General features: G+C 41.8%; 1 protein-coding gene across 1 annotated transcript; it reads left to right on the top strand.

Annotated features, from left to right (window-relative positions):
• The first annotated feature begins 21080 nt into the window (after window positions 1-21080).
• LOC141041153 (septin and tuftelin-interacting protein 1 homolog 1-like) lies at window positions 21081-21965 on the top strand. Its single transcript, XM_073507267.1, has one exon. It carries the CDS (start codon window positions 21081-21083, stop codon window positions 21963-21965), a length of 885 nt encoding a protein of 294 aa, XP_073363368.1.
• The last annotated feature ends 2471 nt before the right edge of the window (window positions 21966-24436 follow it).

The following is a 24436-nucleotide window of genomic DNA, read 5'->3' as shown; positions in this document are numbered from 1 at the left end:
GGAGAATGATGTGATGGACAAGACCCATTCGTTAGCCTAGCATTATGATCATTACAGTTTCATTGCTACTGCTTTCCTCACGACTTATACATGTTCCTCAGACTATGAGATTATGCAACTCCCGAATACCGGAGGAACACTTTGTGTGCTATCAAACGTCACAACGTAAATGGGTGATTATAAAGATGCTCTACAAGTGTCTCCAAAGGTATTTGTTGGGTTGGCATAGATCGAGATTAGGATTTGTCACTCCGTGTTTCGAAGAGGTATCTCTAGGCCCTCTCGGTAATGCTCATCACTATAAGCCTTGCAAGCAATGTGATTAATGAGTTAGTTGCGGGATGAAGTATTACAGAACGAGTAAAGAGACTTGCCGGTAACGAGATTGAACTAGGTATGATGATACCGACGGTCGAATCTCGGGCAAGTAACATACCGATGACAAAGGGAACAACGTATGTTGTTATGCGGTTTGACCGATAAAGATCTTCGTAGAATATGTAGGAGCCAATATGAGCATCTAGGTCCCGCTATTGGTTATTGACCGGAGATGTGTCTCGGTCATGTCTACATAGTTCTCAAACCCGTAGGGTCCGCACGCTTAACGTTCGATGACGATTTGTATTATGACTTATGTGTTTTGATGACCGAAGTTTGTTGGGAGTCCCAGATGAGATCACGGACGTGAGGAGGAGTCTCGAAATGGTCGAGACATAAAGATTGATATATTGGACCATGTTATTCAGACATCGGAAGTGTTTCGGATGGTTTCTGGTAAAAACGGAGTGCCGGAGGGGTTACCGGAACCCCCCGGGGAGTTGATGGGCCTTAGTGGGAAGGAGAGGCAGCAGCCAGGAGGTGGCGTGCCCCCCCCAAGCCCAGTCCGAACTGGACAAGGGGTTGGGTGCGCGGCCCCCCTCTCCCTTCCTCCCCCCTTCTCCTTTAGGTGGAAACCTACTAGGACTCCATACTTGGAGTCCTAGTAGGATTCCCCTTCTCCCGGCACGCCTAGCTTGGCCTGCTGGCCTCCCCCTCCCTCCTTTATATACGAGGGCAGGGGGGCACCATAGAACACAGAAGTTGATCTTTTAGCCGTGTGCGGTGCCCCCCTCCACAGTTACACACCTCGATCATATTGCCGTAGTGCTTAGGCGAAGCCCTGTGCCGGTAACATCATCATCACCGTCGCCATGCCGTCGTGCTGATGGAACTCACCCTCGTCCTCAACTGGATCAAGAGCACGAGGGACGTCATCGAGATGAACGTGTGCTGAACGCGGAGGTGCTGTACGTTCGGTACTTGGATCGGTTGGATCGCAAAGAAGTTCGACTACATCAACCGCGTTACTTAAGCTTCCGCTTTCGGTCTACGAGGGTACGTGGACACACTCTCTTGTTGCTATGCATCTCCTAGATAGATCTTGCGTGATCGTAGGAATTTTTTTGAAATTACTGCGTTCCCCAACAAGTTTGTGAAGGTTTGGTGGTCATTTCAAGGACAACCACTAGTGATTGAGCTCCTACTTTATGTGAGATCCTCAAAAGAGAAGAAGGTGAATCTTTGTGGCATTTGTGCGTATTTGTTCTGGCCCGCACCTCTCCAAAGAAGATTAGCACTTCCCCAATAGAACATGCTTCAAGATATATCCTTCTTCTCTAAATTGTGGTTATCTCATTCCCTTTCCGTTACTTTATGTAAGTCTCTGCTAGTTTTGCTTACTTACCTTGTGTAGCCAAATTTGTCTTGTCATATAGGTTGTATAACATACTTGACTATTTAGAGAACTTACTTTATCTGCAATCCAAATTTGATAAAGAAAATATAGAAAAAAATAGTTCCATATTCACCTCCGCGTTGACATCTTTATCCTTTAATTTGTAAGGAATTTACCTCCTTAAGTGGAAGACAATTGAAATTGGAGAGGGTTATGAACCCCCCATGTTTTATTATGCTGGAAGAGCATTACATGACAGATAATTGCGCTCTCGTCATGATCAATCCACATCCTACAAATGTTTGGAGAACCAAGCTTGCTTATAGAAGATTGTTGATCCACTAGAATCGCCATCAGGTGACTCCTTCCTAGTCGTTGAAAGATTTCATTGCTTGGGTGCTAAGGTGCGGTGAAAGCTACAATTAGGGCTCTATCTCGGTCATAGAATATGGGATATTCACATTCAATAGCTTTGTGTTCGAAGATCCTCAGGCTGGCCTACCCTTCCAGTCAGGTTTATAGTGTCTTTGATATTGACAACACCAACCAATCGTGTTGGTACAATAGTTCCCCATACCCACTATTTGATCGATTAGCAGAAGATTGCAGTTTTCTGTGCAGTCATACTACATGATGTTAATCTCAACCATGAAAATCCAAGAATATTAGACTGAGGGGATATCCAGCTCTAACCACGAAAACCCACGAATACTACATGATTTGCTCTATAGAAGGCACTTTGATATTGAGGAGGACTATTCATGCTCACTTTGCCCCTATGATACTTTAGCGACCTATAAACATCTATTCTTCACTTGCCACTTTAGGCTACGTTTGGCAGCAAAGTATTTTGAAGTTTTTGAAAAATACTATAGTTTTTCTAGACACCCACAGTTTTAAATACTTTGATGTGTCTGGTGTCCAAAAAGACTGAAGTTCTATAAACCACTGTATTCCTAAAACTGTGGTATTTTTGTTGTATCTAAAAATGAGGGCCCGACCTCTTTTTTCTCAATAGAACGAGAGAACGTCGTGGAGAGAGCTGCTCGCTACCTCCGAAGTCTGAAAAAAATATGTTATATGGTAAATGAGTTGCAATACATCTCCTGATTATTAGAAGTTTCGGGTAGATTATATTGTGCACCACAAAAAATGATACGTTAGATTGTGTTTCATAGATCTCTCGGGTCCATCTTCCGGCCATTGGCACCTGCGACCAACCTCACCACCAGGGAAGAAAGGTATGGAGCACACTCGGGTAGATTAGACAGCTACCCCCTTCGTCCCATAATATAAGAGCATTTTTGACACTTTATATTATGGGACGGAGGGAGTAGTTGATTGATCCTGTGACGCACATACAAACACGAGTTTTTGGTCTGGATTTAAGCACATGCATACACAAATGATTGTACTGTATTACTTTCGATCTGATTGATGGCACCTTGATAAATCATGCACACCTTCTGCTTAGCAGACGCTAATTTGTATGTCATCCACGCTTACTAATCAGTCAATACTGTGGTAAAGCAGCAACAACCAAACACCTGTTAAACTGAGAAAAAAACTTTGTTTTAAGAAACTGTAGTATCCCTTGCCCACACATTGAAATACTGTGGTTTTCAATTACCACGGTTTTTAAAGACTCTGCTGCCAAACTAAGTCTTAACATTGCATGCTGGGATATTTTAAATATCATATGGAACACATCGTTGGATCTATAGACTATGTTTGATCATGCTGCTAGAGCTTGACATCACCTATGTTTAAGGAGACCACTATTCTAGCTGCATGGAACATCTGGAAACAAAGGAACAAATACTACTTTTATGGTGTGGAGCCATGATGTCTACTACGCAACTTTATTCTTGTAGACTCGTGTTGGGCCTCCAAGCGCAGAGTTTTGTAGGACAGTAGCAATTTTCCCTCAAGTGGATGACATAAGGTTTATCAATCCGTGGGAGGTGTAGGATGAAGATGGTCTCTCTCAAACAACCCTGCAACCAAATAATAAAAAGTCTCTTGTGTCCCCAACACACCAAATACAATGGTAATTTGTATAGGTGCACTAGTTCGGCGAAGAGATGGTGATACAAGTGTAATATGGATAGTAGATATTGATTTTTGTAATAATAACAATAAAAAACAGCAAGGTAGCAATTGATTAAACGGAGCACAAACGGTATTGCAATGCTTGAAAATGAGGCCTAGGGTCCGTACTTTCGCTAGTGCAATCTCTCAACAATGCTAATATAATTGGATCATATAACCACCCCTCACGTGCGATGAAGAATCACTCCAAAGTTCTTATCTAACGGAGAACATAAGAAGACATTGTTTGTAGCTATTCTTTCCGATCGATCTATCCAAGAGATCGTACTAAAATAACACCAAGTTATTCTTTCCGATCAATCTATCAAGAGTTCGTACTAAAATAACACTAAGTTATTCTTTCTGATCGATCTATCAAGAGTTCATACTAAAATAACACCAAAGCAAATTCAGATTCATAATACTCAATCCAACACAAAGAACCTCAAAGAGTGCCAAATAAGCATGGCAAAGGCTATCATTGCCACTTTTATTGAAATAAAAGATGCAAAACATTATTTTAAATAACAGCAAGCAAATCCTAACAAAATAATTTGATGCTCCAAGCAAAACACCTATCATGTGACGAATGAAAACATAGCTCCAAGTGAGGTTACCGATAATGTTGAAGACGAAAGAGGGGATGTCTTCCGGGGCATCCCCAAGCTTAGTTGCTTGGATCTTCCTTGAATATTACCTTGGGGTGCCTTGGGAATCCCCAAGCTTAGGTTCTTGTCACTCCTTATTCTCCTCATATCGATATCTCACCCAAAACTTGAAAACTTCAATCACACAAAACTTAACAAAACTTCGTGAGATAGTTTAGTATGATAAAGAGCAAACCACTCACTTTTGGTACTCCCAAAGACAAGATTCATAATTTTTCTCACACAATGCCTACTGTACCATATCATTTCCACAGTTTATATTGAGCAATATAAGCCATAGAAACTAGGCAAGCAAACTATGCATTGAAAACAGAATCTGTCAAAAACGGAACAGTCTGTAGTAATCTGTACTCCAAACATACTTCTGCTACTCCAAAAATTCTAAACAAGTAGGACAATGTAGGGAATTTGTATATCTATCACCTGCAAAAAATTCAGATCAAAAGCACGTTCCAGTGAATTATTAAAATTCCTGGACTGAGCGCAAAAGTTTCTGTTTTTGCACAGAATCAAGTCAACTATCATCCACACTATCCCAAAGGTTTTACTTGGCACTTTATTGAAACAAAGGCTATAAAACATGATTACTACAGTAGCATAATCATGTGAACACATAAAAACAGTAGGTAAAAGTGTTGGGTTGTCTCCCAACAAGCGCTTTTCTTTAATGCCTTTTTGGCTAGGCATGATGATTTCAACGATGCTCGCATAAAAGTAAAGAATTGAAACGCGAAGAGAGCATAATGAAGCATATGAATAGCACATTTAAGTCTAACCCACTTCCTATGCATAGGGATTTTGTGAGCAAATAACTTTTGGGAGCAAGAATCAACTAGCATAGGAAGGCAAAACAAGTGCAACTTCAAGATTTTCAACACATAGAGAGGAAACTTGATATTATTGCAATACCTACAAGCATATGTTCCTCTCTCATAATAAGTTTCAGTAGCATCATGAATGAATTCCACAATATAAATATCACATAAAGCATTCTTTTCATCATACATAAGCATAGAAATTTTGTTACTCTCCACATAAGCAAATTTCTTCTCATTAATAGTAGTGGGAGGAAACTCAACAAAATAACTATCATGAGAGAGAAAATTAAAATCATGATGACAGATTTCATGGTTATCATTATTCTTTATAGCATACATGTCAGCACCATGATCATCATAGATAGCAACTTTGTTATCATAGTCAATTGAAGCCTCATCCAAAATGGCGGATTCATCACTAAATAAAGTCACGACCTCTCCAAATCCACTTTCATCATTATAATCATCATAAATAGGAGGCATGCAATCATTATAAAAAATTTGCACGTCAAATCTTGGGGGACTAAAAATATCATCTTCATCAAACATAGCATCCCCAAGCTTATGGCTTTGCATATCATTAGCATCATGGATATTCAAAGAATTCATACTAACAACATTGCAATCATGCTCATCATTTATACCAAACATTCTATTGAATTCTTCTTCTATCAATTGAGCACAATTTTCCTTTCAATCATTTTCACGAAATACATTATAAAGATGAATAATATGATGCAACCTCAATTCCATTTTTTGTAGTTTTCTTTTATAAACCAAACTAGTGATAAAACAAGAAACTAAAAGATTCAATTGTAAGATCTAAAGATATACCTTCATGCACTCACCTCCCCGGTAACGGCGCCAGAAAAGAGCTTCGTTGACGGGATGTGAGTGCCGCTTACCTAACCTCCCCGGCAACGGCGCCAGAAAAGAGCTTCGTTAACGGGATGTGAGTGCCGCTTACCTAACCTTCCTGGCAATGGCGCCAGAAAAGAGCTCGATGTCTACTACGCAACTTTATTCTTGTAGACTCGTGCTGGGCCTCCAAGCATAGAGTTTTGTAGGACAGTAGCAATTTTCCCTCAAGTGGATGACCTAAGGTTTATCAATCCGTGGGAGGTGTAGGATGAAGATGGTCTCTCTCAAACAACCCTACAACCAAATAATAAAAAGTCTCTTGTGTCCCCAACACACCAAATACAATGGTAATTTGTATAGGTGCACTAGTTCGGCGAAGAGATGGTGATACAAGTGTAATATGGACAGTAGATATTGATTTTTGTAATAGTAACAATAAAAAAACAGCAAGGTAGCAATTGATAAAACGGAGCACAAACGGTATTGCAATGCTTGAAAATGAGGCCTAGGGTCCGTACTTTCGCTAGTGCAATCTATCAATAATGCTAATATAATTGGATCATATAACCATCCCTCACGTGCGATGAAGAATCACTCCAAAGTAACATAAGAAGAAATTGTTTGTAGCTATTCTTTCCGATCGATCTATCCAAGATATCATACTAAAATAACACCAAGTTATTCTTTCCGATCGATCTATCAAGAGTTCGTACTAAAATAACACTAAGTTATTCTTTCCGATCGATCTATCAAGAGTTCATACTAAAATAACACCAAAGCAAATTCAGATTCATAATACTCAATCCAACACAAAGAACCTCAAAGAGTGCCCCAAGATTTCTACCGGAGAAACAAAAGACGAGAACATGCATCAACCCCTATGCATAGATTACCCCAATGTCACCTCAGGAATCCGCGAGTTGAGTGCCAAAACACATATCAAGTGAATCAATATGATACCCCATTGTCACCACGGGTATTCATGGCAAGACATACATCAAGTGTTCTCAAATCCATAAAAGTATTCAATCCGATAAAACAAAATCTCAAAGGGAAAACTCAATTCACAACAAGATAGAGAGGGGAAAACACCATATGATCCAAGTATATTAACAAATCCCCCGATGCATCAAGATCGTGCCATCAAGAACATGAGAGAGAGAGAGAGAGATTAAACACATAGCTACTGGTACAAACCCTCAACCCCAAGGGTGGAGTACTCCCTCCTCATCATGGTGGCCGTCGGGATGATGAAGATGGCCACCGGTGATGATTCCCCCCTCCGGTAGGGTGCCGGAACGGGGTCTAGATTGGTTTCTCGTGGCTACAGAGGCTTGCGGCGGCGGAACTTCTGATCTAGGGTTATCTCTAATGGTTTCTCTATTTATATGATTTTGGGCGTCAGTTTCACGCGAAGATGGGCCTCGAGGTGAGCACAACCCACCGGGGCAAGCCGGGCCCACCAGGCATGCCCCAGTGTCTTGTGCCCTACTCCTTCACCTTCTGGTCCTTCCACGAAGCTTCGAGGGTCTCTTTTGTTCCAAAAAAAATCGTCAAAAAGTTTCAGCTCATTTGGAGAACTTTCATTTCTGCACAAAAAACAACACCATGGTAGTTCTGCTGAAAACAGCATCAGTCCGGGTTAGTTCCATGCAAATCATACCAAAACCATATAAAATTGTTGTAAACATGGCATGAATACTTCATAAATTATAGATATGTTGGAGACGTATCAAGCCATGTTTGCAAGATTGGTTGAGAATGGTCAAGTCTGACTTGGAGATCCTCGAAGCTTAGGGGTAACCCTACCTGCTTTGAGTTCTTAGATACTTTTATTCCTCCCCTCTTGGTGTAAAGAGTAAAGTGTTTTTTATTTTCCTTTGGTCTCTGTACCATGTAGATACTCACGCAAAAATTCGACGCAGTTTAATGAAAATCAATAGTAGGAGCTTATCGTGTTATTTTCAGGGTAAAAAAGATTCCTTGTCTCGGTTGTGGAAGATAAAGGTGCCTTCAAAGGTACAAGTATTTTCCTAGCGTCTAGCCCATCAATCTCCTAGGGATGTGCTACATCATAGGAACATGTCAAATTATGCCCGCGTGTTGTGTGTCATGGTGGATTCATGGCACCATTCCCTCATCAAATGCACCATGACTAGATGTGTATGGGCCCTTGCATGCAATCAGGTGACATATCAGATGTCTATGAGCAGTTGCTCGAATGGCTACAAATTTATATTACATATTTTGGAGACCACATTGCACAAAGACTTCATGTTAATTATTTTAATGTTGTTGGTGATTTGGTCCATGAGACGCAAGGCAATGCATGAAAATATTATCATGGCCTGGCGATGATCTTAGGATGTGTCATGTGCATCCATGCAGAGCTACAATTCCCTATTTAGGTGTGGGTTTGTAATGCCCCAACCAAACCCATCAGTTCACCCTCCAGTTCCTGGTTGTTGTGCCTGGCTGCCACCTATGATCTAGACTGGCTCCATAGACCAACACTAGTTTTTCCTGCGCACTTAGTCCTCACTCATGCGCATCCGGGATCAACTTCCAAGTCAATCACCCATCCTCAAATTTCTACAAGCCAAGCACGCTTAACTTTGTGGTCTCCTTTGGATGGGCTTTGGGAAATAAGGTGGACCTTGTTAATATGAGTAGTCTATCATTCCTATTAAGCCGGGATGGCACATACACCCCCACTCAAAGGAACCGACGTCCTCGTCGGCCCAACAAGAACATTCCCTACTGGCACACGTATGCGCGTCTAGTCTACCACATGTGCCTTGCCGTGTGCCATGACGGGTCATACGCACCATGCGCCACATGTTCACGCACTTGGCCCGCGCATGCCACTGCCTAAACCATAACAACTCGGTCTCACCGAAGAGCACTTACCAACCTTCTGTTGCCTACCGGTTTCATCTCAAAAATTCTGAGTGGTTTTGATTGGTCCACCAAAGTGTGGAAAGTGATTAGGTCATCACCCATCGGTCTCACCGAGCTGTTCCAGCTGGTCTCACTAAAAAACATAAAGTTCACACGTTTTGAACTAGTTGGTCTCACCGAGTGTTCTCACCCGGCACCACCAAGTTGTGCATAAAATTGTGTAACACTTAGAGTTTTGGTGCTGCCTATATATACCCCCACCCATTCCACCAACTATCATAGAGCAACCAGGACAAAACTACCACTTCCTATATCCAATTTCTGAGAGAGAACCACCTACACTTGTGTTGAAATCAAGGGGATTCCACTCCAACCTTTGATCCTTCATTTCTAGCCTCCCCAAGTTGCTTTCCACTCCAATCCTTCTCCTAGCACATAGCCAAATCTGTGTGAGAGTGATTGAGTGTTGAGGACACTGATAATCCACAGGTATAGGGCTCAATTGTAGCCTTTTCTTGATAAGTAAGAGTTTCGAAACCAACGAGAAGCTAAAGGTATACTTAATATTCCCGTCAAGTTCTATCGATCGCCGATACAACTCTACGCACACTTAAAGTTCGCTTTACCTTGAAAAAGAATAAAAGTACTTTGTAGGTGTAAAGGGATAGGGTTGTAAGAATAAAACTAGAAGTACTTAGCGAGAATAAAACTGCGAGTAATTTGCAAGATAATAAAAGTTAGCGGTTTAGTAGAAATCTTTTTGTAACACAAGAGAAGGATTTGTCCCTAGGCAATTGATAACTAGACCGGTAATCACTATTGCAATTTTATATGAGGGAGATGCATGAGCTAACATACTTGTCGTACTTGGATCATATGCACTTATGATTGGAACTCTAGCAAGCATCCGCAACTACTAAAGATCATTAAGGTAAAACCCAACCATAGCATTAAGTAACAAGCCCTCTTTACTCCCATATGCATCAACCCCCTTACTCGGGTATAAGCTTCTGTCACTCTCGCCACCCACTATAAGAGAATTATGAACATATTGCATACACTACAGCGGTAATCCCACACGCTTGCGTGACATGGAGGGCACCATAGGACAACACCAAAATAAAACATACAACTCAAAACAATCACGGTCATCAATCAACCTATAGGACAAAACGAATCTACTCAAACATCATAGGATGGCAACACATAATTGGATAATAATATGTAGCATTAAGCACCTTATTTAAGTAGAGATTACAGTGGGGAGAAGAGGTGTTACACCGCTGCATAGAGGCAGAGAGAGTAGGTGTTGACGGCTGTGAAGTGTTGGTGTAGATCGCCGTCAGGATGGTTCCCCCGGCGGCGGAGAGAGGGGGAGAGAGCCGCCCTACTTCTTCTTCCTTGACCCCTAGATGGGAGGAGAGTTTCCCCTTTGGTCCATGGCCGCTATGGCTCCCGAAGGGAAGGAGCCCCTCCGATATTGGATCTCTCTCTCCGTTTCTCTTCTGTTTCGCTTCTGTTTCGGACCCCTTCACCATTTTTTATATTCCCAAAGATCCGTAACTCCGATTGGGCTGAAAGTTTGAGTGGATTTTTATCCGAAAATTATCTTCCTTGCTGCGAAAGAAGGGCTCCAACCACCTTACGAGGGAGTCACAAGGCAACACGGTGCATCCACCCCCTAGCCGCGCCCTGTTGCCTTGTGGCCACCTCGGGCACCGTCTTGCGTTAATTCTTCTTCCCAAAAATCACATATATTCCAAAATAATTCTCCGTAAAATTTCATAGCGTTTGGACTTCATTTGATATGGATTATATGCAAAACAAAAAACATGCAAAAAAGAGGAACTAGCACTGGGCACTGGATCAATATGTTAGTCCCAAAAATAATATAAAATGTTGCCATAAGTATATGAAAGTTGTAGAATATTGGCATGAAACAATCATAAATTATAGATACGACGGAGACGTACTAGCATCCCCAAGTTTAATTCCTGCTCGTCCTCGAGTAGGTAAATGATAAAAAAAGATAATTTTTGATGTAGAATGTTACCTAACATAATCTTGATCATATAATCTAATCATGGCATGAATATTAATATACGAGTGATTCAAAGCAATAGTCTATCATTTGATATACATACATCAATACTCAGGCATACCAACAAACAACCATCTCTTTCAGAATAAAAAGGCTAAAGAACGCTATCCATACGAAATCATATAAACTTGTCATGCTTCATCTTCTTAACACGCTTCAGCTTTTTCAATGCCACGCAATACATGAGCGTAAGCCATGGACATAGCACTTTGGGTGGAATGGAATGCGGTGATAGAGATTAATAAGAGGAAGTCAAAATAGGAAGATAGTCTCACATCGACGCGGCTAATTAATGGGCTATGGAGAGACCCATCAATTGATGTCAATGCGAGGAGTAGGGATTGCCATGCAACGGATGCACCAAGAGTTATAAGTGTATGAAAGCTCAACATGAAAACTAAGTGGGCGTGCATCCAACTTGCTTGCTAAAGAAGACCTCGGGCTTTTGAGGAAGCCCATCATTGGAATACACAAGCCAAGTTCTACAATCAGAAATTCCCACTATTATATGGAAGTGACAACACAGGAGACTCTCTATATGGAAAACATGGTGCTACTCTGAAGCACAAGTGTGGTAAAAGGACAGTAACTTGCCCCTTCTCTCTTTTCTCCCATTTTTATGTTTTTAGGCTCTTTTTGGCCATAGCATTAAGTAGCAAGTCCTCTTTACTCCCATATGCAACAACCCCCTTACTCGGGTATAAGCTTCTGTCACTCTCGCCACTCACTATAAGCGGATTATGAACTTATTACAATACCCTACAGTGGTAATCCCACATGCTTGCGCGACATGGAGGGCACCATAGAACAACACCAAAATAAAACATACAACTCAAACCAATCACGATCATCAATCAACCCATAGGACAAAATGAATCTACTCAAACATCATAGGATGGAAACACATCATTGGATAATAATATGTAGCATTAAGCACCATGTTTAACTAGAGATTACAACAGGGAGAAGAGGTGTTACGCCACTGCATAGAGGGGAGAGAGTTGGTGTTGACGGTGGCGAAGTTGTTGGTGTAGATCGTCGTCACGATGGTTCCCCTGGAGGTGCTCCGGTGCCATCGGGAGAGAGGCGGAGAGCCCCCTCCTTCTTCTTCTTCCTTGGCCTCCCCTCCTAGATGGGAGAGTTTCCCCTCTGGTCCATGGCCGCCATGGCTCCTGGAGGGCAGGAGCCCCTCTGAGATTGGATCTCTCTCTGTTTCTCTTTTGTTTCCCTTCTATTTCGGACCCCTTCACCGTTTTTTATATTCCCGGAGATTCGTAATTGGGCTTAAATTTTGAGGGGATTTTTATTTGGAAATTATATTTCTTGCGGCGAAAGAAGGGCTGCAACCACCTTACAATGGATTCACAAGGCAACATGGCGCGGCAACCCCCCCTAGCCGCGCCCTGTTGCCTTGTGGCTACATCAGGGACCGTCTTGCATTGATTCTTCTTCCCAAAAATCACATATATTCCAAAATAATTCTCCATAAAATTTTATCGCGTTTGGACTTTGTTTGATATGGATTTTCTGCGAAACAAAAAACATGCAAAAAACAAGAACTGGCACTGGGCACTGGATCAATATGTTAGTCCCAAAAATAATATAAAATGTTGCCAAAAGTATATGGAGGTTGTAGAATATTGGCATGAAAAAATCTAAAATTATAGATATGTTGGAGACTTATCAGACACTATCTTTTGAAGCACAAGAGCAAGGAGTTCATCATCATCAACAACATCTATTACCTTTGGAAGAGTGGTGTCTCCTAGATTGGTTAGATGTCACGCAGGGGCCTCCAAGATGTGGAGTTGAACCAAGGAGTTTGTAAGGACAAGGAGACCGCCTACTTCGTGAAGATCTACCCTGAGTGAGACTAGTCCTTCTGGTGTATACCATGATGGCATAAACAAGGTTGATTCTTCGTGGAACATTTGTGGGTGGAGCCCTTCATGGACTCGCGGAGCCATTACCCTCCGTGGGTTGAAGTTTCCATCAACGTGGATGTACGATAGCACCACCTACCGGAACCACAAGAAATTCACCATGTCTTCATTGCGTTTGCTTTCTCCAACCCCTCCTTGCCTTCATATGAAAAGTATTTACTTTCCGCTGCCTACTATCTTAGACTTGCTAGAATTGTTAAAACTTGCCAGGAACTAAAATTGGAAAAGGCTAAGTCTTTATTTGGTCAAGTAGTCTGACCACCCCCTTCTAGACCTACATGTGATCCTAAAGAGGCGCTAACATTGGCGAAGGATTTGCAAGCCCATAAGTTTTATATGTGGTATCACATGCGACACATCAATGGTTATCAATGGAATCAATTAGGGCACTCGTCGTATCTATAGCCCCATGCTTAGGGAGATCCAAGAAAGAAGAATGCTTCTAATTCCGACATCTATAATTAGTTGCAAGCTCTATGTCACTTCAGAGTGGTCATTTTATTTGGCTCCTTGAGCCCTGAAACCCTTCCATTATACCCATGAATGTTCCTTGAATAAAGACCATGATTACGCTAAAAAAAGGAGCTCACGTTACTGGAGTTTAGGAACACGCTGACACCAAGCTGTACGTGCCCAGGGTGCAGATACGTTAAATCTGCCTACGCAAATGACCAGAACTACTCTTGATGTGGTATGTAGGAGCGGTCCATTAGGTAATTTGTGTTATATAAGACCATCATAATTAGCAGTCTATCATAGACTAGGCCAATCATCCCTCCACCTAGTTTGGTTTATTCTTGTTGGGTTTATTCCTTTTTTCTGAATTAACGGGTGTGTCGCCCCCGATTTGATTCATAAGAAAGAAATCGGTAAGACAACTAGTCATGACCCATATAAAAAGGGTTCCAAATTTGCACAAGAACAAAACACTGACACCCTACTACTACTTGTGAGCTGCATTGGGATTTCCCCGAAGAGGAGATCGGGATGATGCACTATAGTACATATAAGTATTTCCCTTAGTTAAGAACCAAGATTATCAATTCAGTAGGAGAACCGTGCAAAACCTCGTTAGCAGCACCTACACACACAAAAGCAAATACTTGCACCCAACGCAAACAAGGGGTTGTCAATCCCTTGGCGGTTAATTGCAAGGACCAAATCTCGTAGTGATAGATAGATAAAATAAAACACAAAATAAAAGAACGGTAAATAAATTGCAGAAAGGTATTTTGGATTTTATATATTATAAAGGTAGACCTGGGGGCCATAGGTTTCACTAGAGGCTTCTCTCTCTAACAAAAAACATACAGTGGGTTAATAAATTACTGTTGGGCAATTGATAGAAAAGTGCATAGTTATGACGATATTCAAGGCAATGATCATGTACATAGGCATCACGTCCGAGACAAGTAGACCGACTCCTGCCTGCATCTACTACTATTACTCCACACATCGACCACTATCCAGCATGCATCTAGAGTATTAAGTTCATAAATAACGGAGTAACACCTTAAGCAAGATGACATGATGTAGACAAAGTAAATCCAACCAATATGAATAGACCCCATCATTTCCCCTTAATGTCAACAATACTAATACATGGCTTGTCCCCTTCTGTCACTGGGATATAGATCACCGCAAGATTGAACCCATTACAACACACCTCTCCCATTACAAGATAAATCAATCTAGTTGGCCAAACCAAACGGATAGATCGGAGAGAAATACAAAGCTATAATAATCATGCATATAAGAATTCAGAAAAGATCAAATATTTATCATGAATAATTTGATCATAAACCCACAATTCATCAGATCTAACAAACACATCACAAAAGAATATTACATCAGATAGAACTCCAAGAACATCGAGGAGAACATTGTATTGAAGATCAAAGAGAGAGAAGAAGCCATCTACTAGCTATGGACCCGTAGGTCTGTGGTAAACTACTCACACATCATCGTAAGGGTAGCAAGGTTGATGTAGAAGCCCTCCGTGACCGATTCCCCCTCCGGCGGAGTGCCAGAAAAGGCCTCCAGATACGATCGCAGAAGAACAGAAACTTGCGGTGGTAGAAAAAGTATTTTGGGTCACTCTCTATTGGTTTCCCGATTTTAGAGAATTTAGAGAGGTGGAATTAGGTGCAAAAGTTTATGTTTTTTCACAGAATCGTGTCAACTATCAACCAAATCATCCCAAAGGCTTTACTTGGCACAAACACTAATTAAAACACAAAAACACAACCATAAAAGTAGCATAATTGTGTGCACACTCAAAAACAGAAAAGAAACAAGAAACATAAAGATAACTATTGGGTTTCCTCCCAACAAGCGCTATTGTTTTACGCCCCTAGCTAGGCGTAATGCATAGTTTCAAGTGTTGTCATCTTTAGTTTTAAGAGACGTAGAATTCTCTATTTCACCCTCTTTGCCATTATCAATAATATGAACTAATTGAACAAGCTTGGTGCTAAGAGTTCTTATTTCTTTCAAAACACAAAGGGCATCAACCCTTTGTTCCAAGGCATCAAATCTCCTATTTTGCGACACCACATTGCCATTTATTTTAGAAGCAAGATTAAATATCCCACCAAAATTGTATTCCATACTAGTTTTAGTTTATTTTATTAACACGGTTTTACGATAGCTTACTAGAATGGTGGGTTCAATAGTTTCTACCTTTGGTTGTCGAAATATGCTTTTCATCTTTTCATAGGTGTCGAAAGCATTATTCCCAAGGAAATCATTTTCAAACATAGAATCTAAGACACGTATATGAGCAAGAGATAGACCAACATAAAAGCTCCTAAGGAGTAATGGGATGTGACTTTTGGGCTTAGCTCTCATTTGTATTTCTAACAATCTATCCCAAGCTTCTTTTAAAGATTCATCGCTTAATTGCTTAATATTTATAATTCCGGAACCTTTTCCTAGGTAAGGAGGGGAAGGCATATCAGGAGAAGAACCAACCATAACGGTAAGTCAAGCAAACAAACAAGCAAACGAACAAAAAGGCAAACGGAAAATATTTTTGTGTTTTTTTGTAAAAAATGTTTCAGAAGCGGGGGAGATGAAAATGAGAGGCAAATGGCAAAGAAATTTTAAACCAAGTAGACGATAGTTTGCATGCACGTACTTGATAGGTTTTGGTGATGTCTCCCCGGCAACGACACCAAAAATTCTTCCTGCTACTTGTGAGCTATGTTTGGATTTCCCCGAAGAGGAGAGGATGATGCAGTACAATAGAGATAAGTATTTTCCTTAGTTAAGAACCAAGGTTATCAATCTAGTAGGAGAACCATGCAAAACCTCGTTAGCAGCACCTACACACACAAAAGTAAATACTTGCACCCAATGCAAACAAGGGTTGTCAATCCCTTGGCGGTTAATTGCAAGGATCAAATCTCGTAGTGATAGATAGATAAAATAAAACACAAAATAAAAGAACGGTAAATCAATTGCAACAAGGTATTTTTTGGATTTTATATATGATAAAGGTAGACTCGGGGGCCATAGTTTTCACTACAGATTTCTCTCTCGAACAAAAAGCATATGGTGGGTAAACAAATACCGTTGGGCAATTGATAGAAAAGCGCATAGTTATGACGATATTCAAGGCAATGATCATGTATATACGCATCACGTCTGATACAAGTAGACCGACTCCTGCCTGCATCTACTACTATTACTCGACACATCAACCGCTATCCAGCATGCATCTAGAGTATTAAGTTCATAAAGAACGGAGTAACGCCTTAAGCAAGATGACATGATGCAGACAAAGTAAAGCCAACCAATATGAATGAACCCCGTCGTTTTCCCCTTAATGGCAATAAAAATACGTGTCTTGTCCCCTTCTATCACTGGGATATAGATCACCGCAAGATTGGCCCATTACAAAGCACCTCTCCCATTGCAAGATAAATCAATATAGTCGGCCAAACCAAACGGATAGATCAGAGAGAAATACAAATTTATAATAACCATGTTTATAAGAATTCAGAAAAGACTCAAATATTTATCATGAATAATTTGATCATAAACCCACAATTCATCGGATCCCAACAAACACACCGAAAAAGAAGATTACATCAGATAGAACTCCAAGAACATCGAGGAAAACATTGTATTGAAGATCAAAGAGAGAGAAGAAGCCATCTAGTTACTACCTATGAACCTGTAGGTCTATGGTAAACTACTCACACAACATCGGAAGGACAACAAGGTTGATGTAGAAGCACTCCGTGATCGATTCCCCTCTGGCAGAGTGCCAAAAAGGCCTCAGATGGGATCGCGGAAGAACATAAACTTGCGGCGGAAAAAGTATTTTAGGTGGCTCTCTGTTGGTTTCCCGATTTTAGAGAATTTATAGAGGTGGAATTAGGTCAGACGGAGCCACGAGGGGCCCACAAGGTACTAGGGCGCGCCCCCTGGGCGGGCCCTAGTGCCTTGCCGTCTACTCGTTTGCCTTCTGGGCTCCTTCCGAAGCTTCCAGTGTCTCTCTTGTCTAGGAAAAAAAGTCAAAACATTTCATGACATTTGGACTTCGTTTGGTACCGATTTCCTGGAAAACCATTAACAGGCAGAAAACAACAACTGACACTTGGCATTGGGTTAATAAGTTAGTCCCAAAAATGATATAAAATTGCATATAAAATATCCAAGATTGATACTATAATAGCATGGAACAATAAAAAGTATAAATATGTTGGAGACATATCACCTACGGCGATGCATGTGCCAAACTCTATACCCCGGGTCATCAAGCATGAGTCCCTAGTAGTAAGTAAAGCAAGAGAAAACAAAGATCATAACTTTTTCTACAAATGAAATGCAAACATGCTCCATCCTGGGCAACTTTCAACAGATGATCACATCTCCCAGCCGCTAAGTTCCTGAAGACAACTTACATGGACAACGTCAATAACATAGCTTCTACTCCAAAGATACCCCATCGAAGATTCTAGCCAATTCCTATCCTTCGCGTGATCCCATCCTCTTCTTTTTATAACAGAAACATGTGGTAATTTTAATTAGCAGCACCGCTACGGCTCGAAGTATCAACTATTCTTCGTTTTTCTGCACCTTGGACCAATTGGATATCCAATAAGCTATTCGAAAAAAAAGAGTACTAGGATCATGCCTATAAACATGATTAAAAGTAGCATCATTCGTGGCTTTCCACCAAGACTAGATAACTGCCGCCACACCCATATACCATTTGTCTCTGATTCTTTGGAAAACTCTCTACCCACCCACTGAAGTCCTCTACTTTGCTGAGAATGTTACAAATATCAGTCACGCTTTTCGTAACGTCCCAAAGAAATTTTGCTACTAAAAACTTCATAGAAGATGCTCCACCGTTTCTTCCTATTCAGAAAAATTGCATTTTGTATCTTCGCCTTTCCAGTTTCTTTTGAAGAGATTATCTCTGTTAAAACACTATTCTGAAAAACTAACCATATATCGGAAATCCGTTGGTGCTCCCGGGAGCGCACGCTCCTGCACGCGAAAAAATATTTTAAAGTGTGAAAAAATTTCAAACAAAAATTTGTCGCATACATCTCAACATTATATGTGTGAACGTCAAGTTTCGGAGAAAACCGACATTTTTTATGGTTTGTGCAAAAAAGACGAAACATTGTCTTGTGAAAAACATTTTTAACACCGAATTTTGTCTTTTTCACACGCGACACATAAGTTGTCGGTTTTTGCTAAACGACTTTGTGAGCATGTACAATATCGAGATGTACGCGCCAAGTTTTTGTTTCGAATTTTTTGACATTTCAAAATATGTTTAAAACACATTTTAAAAAGTAGCGCGTGCTCCCATGTGCCAAAACGCCATATATAATCTTTTCTTTGCAATGGTATTTTAGTAAACCACATCTTTCTGTGAGACCAAACTATTTGATTAGTTTTCAAAGTATATCTTCCCTGACTTTGTTTTTTCATCTCTCGTATATCTTTTCCTTGTTGACTTGACTTAGTTTCTTGGACTTTGTTGAAATGGTTTGGCTTTAGCAATTTGCCATGTAGATGATGGCTAAGACTTGATATGACCCCGACAAGATTAACTATTCCCCCAAAATTCTTATAGTGTTGAATCCCACAAATCAACTATCCCAACTTGAGAGTTTCCTTAAGATTTTTTATCCTTCGAAACCCATAAGAAATCTTTGAATCAAAGACAGATTTGGGGAAGCCTTCGCCCTTCTAATATGGGGAATTTTTTCTATAAGTGAATTTGTGTGAGGTAGACTAGATTAGTGGGGAGTGGAAAATAATTTTTAATATGCGGGCACCATCTTATAACCAAAAGTAAACAAGTTCTTATAGATAGTAGCATTTTTAGTTTACTTTAGCATACGAGGTAAGATATTCTTATGGCCAACTTAAGGGCATATCCAATAGATTTTGCATAATAAGGCATGACCACTTTTTGGGTCAAAATAGTGCTCCAATAGGTGTCCTATATGTAAAAAAAACTTCAAATTTGCAACACCATCAAAATGGGGCACCAAGTGTTGCTAATATGCAATACCTGTGTGGCTGGAGTAAAACAAATTTGCAGCCGCATCCCACCTCTGTGCGTCAGCCGCACCACTGCCATGCCGTCCTTGCCACCAAATCAGCTGAATCAGCACGCCGCCGCCGCATTCAAGGGGTGCATGCGTGTGCCTACAACCACTTCAGTGCCTATTTCCAGTGCGAAAACCATGCTACTCCCTCCGTCTAGGTTGTAAGTCATCTTATGAAAATCAAATAATCCCAAAACACTTAGGTGCGGTGCATTAACTTCTACCTCGTTTCTTGTTTCTTGACATATCAACCAATAAGAGATGTGGGGTGTGCATACCTTTAATGACTTGAGACTACCAAACACGACGTCATGCAGTGGTTAGTTCATTGCATGCAATACTATTAATTAGCAAATAAACATTAAGTTCTCTCGTTTTCTCCTCCTCCTTGGTCACGGTGCACAACCTAAGATGACTTATTCACCTAGACGGAAGGTGGCTCTTCATGTTCAAGATGACGGACATCATGGCGGTTTGGCCGGTCGATGGACATCGAGGGTGATTAACCTTTCATTGACGTTCTAGTTGTCGTCGTCGGAGGAGTTCACCTTCGATCAAGAGGAGACCCTCGTGTATTGGAACTCAGTCAACATCAACTATATATGTGTAAGGGCATCTCCAACGGCAACTCGTAAATTTCCTCACGCACCCGTCTGCGAACAGGGGGCCAGTCCATGGACATGGATGCGGGAGGCCGCCATCCAACCATGGCCGCATACATCCGGCATTTCTCATTATATTTTTAAGTCCGCATGAACAAATAGCCGCATACAAAGTGTACGGATGTTCAAATAGCCACATGCAGCAGTAGTTCAAATTTAAAAATATTCAAATATTACATCCCAACATTATTTTCCCTGTTCACCGCTCACTGACGCTCAATCAGATCTTCCCTCAGCCGCTTGTGAGTTGGTCGATGCTGAATTTGTTGATGAATTTGAATAAACTCTTCAAATGTGGCCCGATTCTGGTCTGGAAGTTGGATAGGATCACCCATGTTCTCAAATTCTAGAGTTGCGGCAGCATCGTCACCCTCATCCTCGACGATTATGTTGTGCATGATCACACAACATTTCATCACCTCCCACAAAGTATCCAGATCCCATTGTTTAGCAGGTCCACGAACAACTACAAAACGGGCCCGCAAAACTCCAAATGCCCCTTAGACATCCTTTTTAGATACTTCTTGTTTTTCGGCAAAGTGAGCCTTTTTCTAGCCAACTGGGTTAGGGATGGTGCTGACAAAGGTATCCCACGGAGGATAGATACCGTAAACCAGATAGTAGCTCATGTTGTACTCATGTCCATTGACAGTTTGGTAAGGATGAGCTTTTCCTTCAGTCAGCCTTGCAAACAACGGTGATCGCTGCAGACGTACTGCCTCGCGAACACGGCGGGCATGCTCGTGGCGCGGCTCATTGGCCCGGTGCTCCAAAGGTGGCAGCCTCTTTGGGACCCAGCCATGTGGCTGGACGTGTTCGTCGTCCTAAGGAACACACTGGACGACGGGTCGGCCATGTCGCCGTACGTGGAGCTCGTCAAAGACACGGTGGTTCCGGCTGTCCAGGCCTTGGAGTGGAAGACCACGGACTCCGAGCGGGTGCGCCGCTTCCTGGCGCAGTGGAAGGACACACTGCCTCCTTCCGCCGTGCAGCGCATCCTCGTAGAGGTCGTCATGCCGGAGCTGACCGCCGAAGTGGAGTCATGGGACCCGCGGGATGCCTGGCGGGCCGACTGCTGTCACCTCCTGCTTCGCCAGTGGATGCCGCTCGCCGGTCCACTGCTGGAGAGCCTATGCGTCACCGTGAGACACAAGCTTGAGAGGGCGCTGCGGGAATGGGACGACGCCGGCCACGCCTTGCTCTCCAAGTCCATCCTTAACCTGGTGGCGCCCTGGAAGGCCCTGTTCGGCCGGGCGAGCTGGGAGGAGTTCGTCGACGGGATCGGCGTCGTGCGGCACCTAGAACAGCGCCTGCGGAGCCTCCGGATCACGCCGCCGAAGCAGAATGACGACGCGTTCTTGGAGGTGATCATGAAGTGGGCGCCGCTCGTGCGGGCGGAGGACATGGCGCGGCTCCTGGAGGCCGAGTTCTTCGGCAGGTGGCGGCACGCGCTCCGTCACTGGCTGCTGGCCGCGAAACCCGCCACCAGAGAGGCCGTCGAGTGGTGCAACGGGTGGGGGCGCGCCTTTACGCCGGAGCTGCGCGAGGATGAGCGCGTGCATGCCCGCCTCGAGGCTGGCATAGACATGGTCAACAGTGCGGCGCAGGGGCTGGAGATTTAGCGGCGCGTGAGAAGGTAGCTCGTGACTGGCCGTGATAAGGTTGTGCTGGGCGGGGGACATTCTGCGAAAACTACACTTCTGAACTTCGAATTCTTTTTATGATTATCATACATGTGTGTGGGTGTATGTAATATCTTGAGAGAAAATAGAAACATGATTTGAGAGACTGAGACACCTTAGTTACTGCAACTCTGCAACTAATGTATGCATGTGATGTGTGGCCAAATGCGAAACACATATTTTCTCTGTCAAACTGCAATCTCAAGTTTGAGTAAAGATTGTTCCTATGCAAAGTTTTCTTCATTATTACGAGGCATGCATATATTGCTCCAATCTCAGAGCTTCTTACATACACAGTTCAGAAGAAAATATAAGCCACCAAGCAATGCAATGAACTCTTTCCAGAGCAGAGTCTTATAGACAAAAGATAGCAGAAAACAAAAGAGATCGAGGCAGACTCTTAAGTAACACTTCCGCATCACATCCACATCCAGATCACTGCTATGCCCACACCCAAGAATACTTACATTACATGATTCTCAAAAATGGATGTTAATATTACATTCCAGTGTGGATTACTCAAGATTAATTAAACTTCTAAAGATAATAACAAGGACGTTCTTCAGAGCCGTTAACATTCTGTTTTTTTTTTCTGCGGGAGAAATCTTTACAATCATCACGCACTACCTCCAAAACCTCGTTCGGACCTGAGGCAATCCAAGTCATGATCCTACCATGAACCCTACCAAAAGAAGCTAAGCTATCACTAGCCTTATGTTGTGTGCGAGAGACATGAGTAATACAAATACCTTCACCACCGATGCATACACTTAGCTATCAAGCTCTCCACTTGAAATTAAAGACACTGCCGTGGTAGAATCCATCTCAATGGATATAGGCAGGTCTGATCTCTGAATTGCTGAGGATAGCCCTTCCATGCATGCGCACAATTCTGCCTCCAGAACCGTTTAACATCAGATAAAAATCAATTGGATTTCTAGTTTAGCGACCGAACAGACAACCAAAGGTCTTACGTAATGGTTGTTTTATCAATCTCAAACTGTGGAGGGGGAGGGGGATAATTTGGAGATTTTTTCGTGTCTATGAGTTCCTTGCAACATAATTGTACTAGTGTTTCAAGATGAAAAACAGATACAACTGTAGGAGATGGTTAACACCACAAAAGGTCATAAGCCCCTCCACAATTGGAAGGGAGAAACTTGGTTGAGGTAAGCAGATGTTTACTTTTTCATCATGGATTTCCAGTGGATGAATTAACACCACAGAAGGTTATAAGCCCCTCCTAATAAATTGGAGGGCCCAGAAACTTGTTGAGTTAAGCAGATATTTACTTTTTCATCATGGATTTCCAGTAGATGAATCTTGCGCACTTCGAAACTTGTTGAGTTAAGCAGATATTTACTTCTTTTTATGATTATTATTTCTTGAGAGAATATAGAGACACGATTGAGACATCTTATTTCCAGCAAGTCTTCAACTAATTTATGCATGTGTGGTCAAATGAAAAATACATATTTTTTTCTGTCAAACTGCAATCTCAAATTTGAGTACAGATTGTTCCTAAAGTTTTCTTCATTACTAGGCATGTCTCAAATCTCAAAGCATGCTTACATAATGAAGAAGAAAAAGTAAGGTTCCAAACAATGCAATGAACTCCGGAGCGAGACTTACTCGACAAAAATAGCATCAAACAACATCAAACACAAGTTAGTTTAGGACATTCTTATTCGTGCCGCAAATGAGGGTTGCAAACCCTTTTGGCCAATACTATGACCCCAAGTCCCAAGTCTAAAGTAAGATCAGTGTCATTCTGAATTCATATCCACATCTAGGTCACTGCCATACCAGCACTCAAGAATATGAATATTACATGATTCTCAAAATTATGTACTGATATTACATGTAAGTGTGGAGTACTCGACTTCATAATCATTAGTCTACGCAAACAAGATTAATCTCATGCTCATGACCTATTTGGATCCAAACCAGTTCGCTAATCTCTGAAATAGATAAACAAGCTGGAGCATTCTTTATGTAACAAGTTGAAAGAAACACTAGTCTGTGCAGATAACGACAGGGCAAACACTGTGAAAACCAGCATGAACGTCGTACCTGTTCTGGTAGACGGCTTCGTGTTAATATACTGAGGCGCAACTCCACAAATCGCGTACATAGTTAGGATTACAACTTGTGTACCAAGGGATAACGAGAGAGAGATCATATACTAACAACCTAAACTATCTAGTGCCCTGTTTGGTTCGGCTGTGGATTTCTAAAAGCGGCTGTGAAAAATCTGCTGTGGAAAAACAACTGTGGAAAATCTGATGTAAAAAAGATGTAGGTCATTTGGCAAACCAGCTGATACAACTTTTTCAGATTTTGGCCCGCAGCGGAATCAGATTTTGAAAAACACATCCTGGGCTGCTTCCGCTTTTGGTTCAGATTTTGGC

Source organism: Aegilops tauschii, chromosome 2 (assembly GCF_002575655.3).
Source record: "Aegilops tauschii subsp. strangulata cultivar AL8/78 chromosome 2, Aet v6.0, whole genome shotgun sequence".
NCBI lineage: Eukaryota > Viridiplantae > Streptophyta > Magnoliopsida > Poales > Poaceae > Aegilops > Aegilops tauschii.
Note: the sequence above shows the minus strand (reverse complement) of the source record. Positions and strands in the feature narration are given on the sequence as shown.